The 5,827-nt window shown below is 42.7% G+C and overlaps 2 pseudogenes across 2 annotated transcripts; both read left to right on the top strand.

Annotated features, from left to right (window-relative positions):
• Nucleotides 1-989: 989 nt before the first annotated feature.
• On the top strand, nt 990-2,279 carry TEOVI_000078200:pseudogene (annotated as a pseudogene). Its single transcript has one exon. A coding segment is annotated over exon 1 (1,290 nt).
• A 2,329-nt stretch (nt 2,280-4,608) lies between these two features.
• TEOVI_000078100:pseudogene lies at nt 4,609-5,798 on the top strand (annotated as a pseudogene). The gene is given in 2 exon segments: nt 4,609-5,166; nt 5,169-5,798. Coding segments are annotated over 2 exon segments (1,188 nt in total).
• Nucleotides 5,799-5,827: the final 29 nt, after the last annotated feature.

The following is a 5,827-nucleotide window of genomic DNA, read 5'->3' as shown; positions in this document are numbered from 1 at the left end:
GTGTTGTGAGTGTGAATATACTAATATTATAATAAAGTGCTGAAAACCAACCTACAGCCAAAACGTCGGCCTAGTTAAAACAGTGGAAAGAGTTCCTTGGAAGTGAATAAGTGTAGAAGAGTAAGAGAAGAAGAGAAGTGTTATTAAATATGTGCATAAACAGAGAGAGAGAAAAAAAAGGAAAGAATGTGTTCAGTTTCAAACACAAGCATGATGAAAGGAGTAATCTTACACGAGAATAGTGTGTACTATGAAGTATAAGCAGCTTCCACCACACAAAGCAAATAGGCTCGCTATTTCATCCATACAAGCAGTGATAGAAAATGAGAAAGAAAAACGAAAATACAGAGTGAAACAGTAGGAGACGCGGAAGAGATCCACAGAGGAAAATAATGCTTAAGGAAAAGAAGGGAAGGCTATGGCGATTCCCATTTTTACAAAAAAAATATATATTGTACTGTACATATGGCTTCTCCTGCGCTGTTTAACCTAATTTGAATCCAGCTGTCGATAGATAACTGGACGATGTGGAGATGATTGATAGTATTCAGAGAGTATAGCCATTGCGGTGAAGGTGAATAACTTCTACCAGGTAGAAGAAATGTATCCTGGCGACGCAGGCGATCCAACGACACATATAGCAAAAATGGAGAATTCAACTTGAGGAGCCACTATATAGTGGTAAAAAACCGAGATAGCGATGACGTAGCCACATTATCCCTAACCACACTGTCACTGTACAGGACCGAATCAGCCATTTTCGACTTTTTGGGGGCCTAAAAAGTAAAGCTGATAATAGCAGGTATCCCTGTCATAAAACGTAGTCCCTCTGTCTACGGAGGGAAAGAATAAAATGAGTTGAGATCAAAGTTCTAACGTGGGTACTCCACTTCTTCAACATAAGGATCTGTAAAGGAAGACGGAAGAACAGAAAAGGGATAACCGGAGAAATGGAGCAAAGGACGGAGAAGTCAATTTCACGGCACCCACGGCGAACGGTGCTAAACACAACAGCTTTGTTTGCAGTAGTGGCTCTCGTTCAAGGCGCGGCGCCCCAACTAGACACCGCTGGACAGAAAGTATCAACAATCTGCGGCGAAGCTTAGTACGCAGCCGCATTAGCAACTAAACTTAAAGAAAAGTTGCAACCGCTTGTAACCACCGTCGCCAAGCTTAGAACAAGCGCAAGAGCGTACCAGCTGGCAGCTCTGGAAGCGGAAGACAAAAACCATGTCATCGGTCATCAACTGCTATCCTTACTCGCAACCAGCCGAGCCGACGACGCAGCAAAGGAACTGGAAGGCCACGAAAAAACAATAAATGAAGCGGTGAATGCGCTTCTGCTGCGCGCAGGATCGTTGTACGGCGCTCTGACAAAACATGCCCAAGCGGACAGCAAACTAACGGACGGAGCCTACACCTCAGCCACGGTAAAGATAACCTCGGCAAAGATATGCACGTCGACAGCCACCTTAACTCAGGGGGACCTGACCACATGTGATATTTTTGGCCATACAACAGGAATCAAGTTAAGTGATGTCGACCCAGACAAGTTAGGCCAGATCAAACTAACCGCCGATACCCTGCTCAATCTACAGAAGATACAAGTAAAAGCAATCGCCACCGGAAACATGGGAACAGCACCAGCGACAGGGACACCAGATGGCGGCTGTGTTGACGGAAACACGTTAGCGGCACCGACGTCAGTTGGCCTAACAGCACAGCTTACAGTACAAGGTGCACCCCCGCCGCAACCGGCAACATCGATATACAAAGGCGAAGACAGCAGCACAGGCTGCCAAAACCTGCAGGACACAGCACCAACAGACAAACCTTTAACGACGAAGCATCTGCGCAGCAAGATTTGCAATGCGGTGCTCATCAAGCCAACTGCACACACACTACCGCAGCAGGAGACCATAGCGTGCCTCGTAGCCGACCAAAAACTGATAAAGGCAATCTACGCTATACAAGGCAGAAAATCTAACCCGACTAGTTCTAGTGGCGAGACCGAAAAACTAGTCAAGGGAATTTTCGGCGCAGACGACACATCTTAAAAAAACGTTTACCAGAAATCCGTGACTGAGACACAGTACACGCTGCCAATAGCAGAAAATCCCAAAGGGCTAACCATGCAGTCCATAGCGGAGGGTACAGAATACGAAGAAGCAGCAGCATATTTCTTTTGGAGGCAGCGACAACAAACAACAGAAGCTGATAGAGAAGAAAGCAGAGGCTCTTTTAATCAAGCAAAAGCACAAAAGAAACAGATGAAGACAAAACAGAAGATAATAAAGACGGGGATAATACTGGCAAACCTGTGTGCAGCAGCTTTCATAACCAGACAGACTGTGAAGCTGTGAAAGGTACTCCTCCTACAGGCAAGGCAAAAGTTTGTGGTTGGATTGAAGGCAAGTGTCAGGATTCCAGCTTCCTCCTAGACAAACAGTTCGCCCTCATGATTTCTGCTGAATTTGTGGCCTTGCTGTTTTAAAGCAAAATTTTCCCCCTCTTTTTTAAAAAGAATTTTTGCTACTCGGATATATTTTAACACCTGTAAGTTTCACGGAAATTTTATATTTGTTGCGGCTACGTTTGCGTCCGATTTTTTTTAATGTCTAAAAATGTCCCTTCTTTTTCTACTTTTTGTTAAACTTTTAAGGTTAGGTTTTTTAAGGGATTTAGAGTTTTTTAAAAGTTTTCAGAAATTTTAGATTTTTATTAATTTATTAAATTTCTTTATTTTTATTTTTTTCTTTAAAATTTTAAAAAAATTAAAGATTTTAGGGATTTTTGTAATGGATCCTCAAAGTTCTATTCAAAATGGAATTAAAAAGGAAGGGAACAAAAGCAGGCTAAAAAGGACTAGGGTTAAGGTATTTATTTTTTCAATTTTTTAAAAGTGATACAGGGGGTCTTTTTTTTTTTCGGACACTAACCCTTCTTCAGACAGAAGCCAACTTCGTCTTCACATTTTTCACCCTCGCCGTCCCCTCGATTTGTTTTTTCTTTGCTTTTGTGAACTCAGCTCTGCGTTTTGCGATACAATTCCTGGCGGTAGCCAACCTTCCCCAGACGGGACTTCAGCGGCAGCTGACAGCAGAAAGCGTCCGCGGCAAGGACAAGAACAACACAATTGCATGCACAAATGCCAATTGCAAATGGGAAGGAGGGGAAAGCGAAGACAAAGGGGAGTGCAAAACTAAAGCAGGAACAGAAAACACAGCAGAAGAAACAGGAGAGAAAATAGGTAAAAAGTGCTCTGGCTATGACAACCAACTAGAGTGTGAGAGAGATAATGATGGAATTCCAGAAGGACAACCCCCTAAATGTGGATGGATTGGTGTGGACAAAAGTGGAGGTGATAAAGGCTTTAAATGCCGTGATTCCAGTTTCCCTTTAAATAAGAAATTTACTATGATGACTGCCGCTTTTGTGAGTTTGGTAGCACTTTAAGGAATTTAAGGATTCTTGTACCATTTTACAAAACTTTATGAAATATGCTAAAATTACTAAACTTGTTATATTTTAACACTTTTGTGAAACTTTTTAAACTCTCTGACTATTTCAATATTAGTTATGATAATGGCCTGTGGTTGTGAAGTAATATGGTATAATATTTTTTCCTTCTTCGTCCGCTTTATGAATACTGGAGGAAATTACAGTTGTAATGGTAATAGTAACTGTTATAGTAGTGTGTCTTTTGTGTGCACATACAAATATTATAATGAGATCAGTAACAATGGTGACACATACTGAGTGTATAACCAAAATGGAAGCACTTTAAACAATTTCAAAGGTGTAATAGTGGAAGATGAACGAGTCAGAGGGAGTGGTAGAGCACGAGGAATATTATTATCTAAGATAAGGAAGAAAAACAGGTAGAGAAGGAGATAGAATATGCAGAGCTTCGAACGGAAGTATGATGATGCGTATCATCATCCTTGAGGACAAGAAAAGGCAATGAAGGAGAGGAAAAATGCAGTGTATATTCTAATGGATTGTCTACGTTATTCGCAGTGATAGGTGCAATATATGGAAAAGAAGTAAGGAAAAATGAGCGTTCAAAAACTGGATACGCAGCTGAACAAAGTGGCACAACAGAAAATATTAATAATTTTACAGGATTGTGAGAAGATGATGCGCCTGATTTCTTTTATAAATGGATAGATAAACACCAGAGATAGTCCTAAATGTGGTTTTAATATAACTGCAAATACCCATGAATACCAGTTGATGAAGCTTTCACAGGGGTTGAATGAACTGCTAATGAATTTTTGCAGCGACGTAGCAGTGACCACGTAAAGAAAAGGCAGAGTTTTTACGCGTCTGACTTTGACCGTCGTCACTTATTTCATAAACAGCTGCGGAAGTGGCTAAGTCGTGAAAAGCAGGTCACGACAGAGAAAATCACACTGTAACTGTAAATGCTAAAACTTCAGAGGCTGTGTGAAGTCGTGTACGTCAATAACATGACCTGTAACGCAACTAGCCTGTCCTGATTTACTCGTTTCGCCATAACCGTATACCCTAACAGAAAGACCTCATTGAAGAAAGGGAAGCATGGTGTCCAGGCGCATCTTAACTCTAACATACACAGCAGCTGCGGCCCTAGTAGTCGGCATGACTGTAACTGACGAAGCGTACCAACAATGCACGCCCGCATGTAGCTGCGCCAAGAGGCCCAATGCTGCGATCAGCCACTACGCTGAAAAGCACAAAACAAACACCCAAAAAGCAGAATCGATGCTGAAAGATTTGTTGCCACTTGTTGCGGCAGCGCTCGCGGGCGACCACAACACGTCGGACCAAGCCCTACCGGCACTAGAAGCGGCAGCCGGCAAAGTCATAGAGGATTGCTACAAGCAAGTAGCCAACGGCGCCGAGGCACTTGCCCACAACATCCCGAAGCTATCCAATGCTTCAGCCAAACTTTTAGCAATGAGCAGGAGGGCAGCCATAAAATCCGAATTGGTGCTGACACCGAGCACCAACAAAGATTACATCCGGCACACCAGCGTTCTAAATAACCCCATTATAGTGCAAAATGCCGAAAGCTGCAAAGAAGAACTGAAAGCTGAAGACTAAACCTTCGACAAAACAGAGACAGAAGAGAGCTTGCTTCCAGAAATAAAAGAGTATATATACACATCCATGTACTGCACAACTGCAACGGCGTAACAGCTAACACGGGAGGAGCGACACTAAAATTCAAAACGTGGATAGCGGATGCACAGGACAAAACCAAGCCACCATCAAAATTCAGCAGCAATGGCAACAACCTCGAAGTAGTTGTAAGTGCAAAAGTAAATATAACACAAGGCGTAGAGGAACAAACGCAAGCTGATGTAGCAGCATTGCAGGTTGAACTGGGTGGAGATGCTTGCGATGCAGCACTCAGTACATAATCAGGTGTTTCGTCGCAGGCAGCGTTCAGCCGACAGGTGATTCGGACTCTTTTAGGTATAACTGACAACGAAGCTGACACAACCGACCCAACATCTGCCCTAAAAGATAAAGTAAACGAAAAATATGGCAAAAGTGGGGCTGAATACAACAAAAATTTATGAAAGGAAATCGAACAAGTGAAAATAGGAATAACCAAAAGAAATAGTAAAACCGAGGTAAACCTCAATAAAGAGAGGAACACAAGCGAACTCACAGAAGGTATAGCCAGGCGCATCGGTGAACTAAACGCAAAAGCCGCGAAAACACCCAAAAATGACGAGAAAACAGCAGCCGCACCTTCAGTAGATGCAGGAGACAAAGCAGAAGACAAGAAAGACTGGGAGAAAAAAGGAAAGGAGTGCAAAGCCGCTGAGGAGGG

Source organism: Trypanosoma equiperdum, assembly GCF_001457755.1.
Source record: "Trypanosoma equiperdum strain OVI genome assembly, contig: ctg_238, whole genome shotgun sequence".
Taxonomy (NCBI): domain Eukaryota; phylum Euglenozoa; class Kinetoplastea; order Trypanosomatida; family Trypanosomatidae; genus Trypanosoma; species Trypanosoma equiperdum.
Note: the sequence above shows the minus strand (reverse complement) of the source record. Positions and strands in the feature narration are given on the sequence as shown.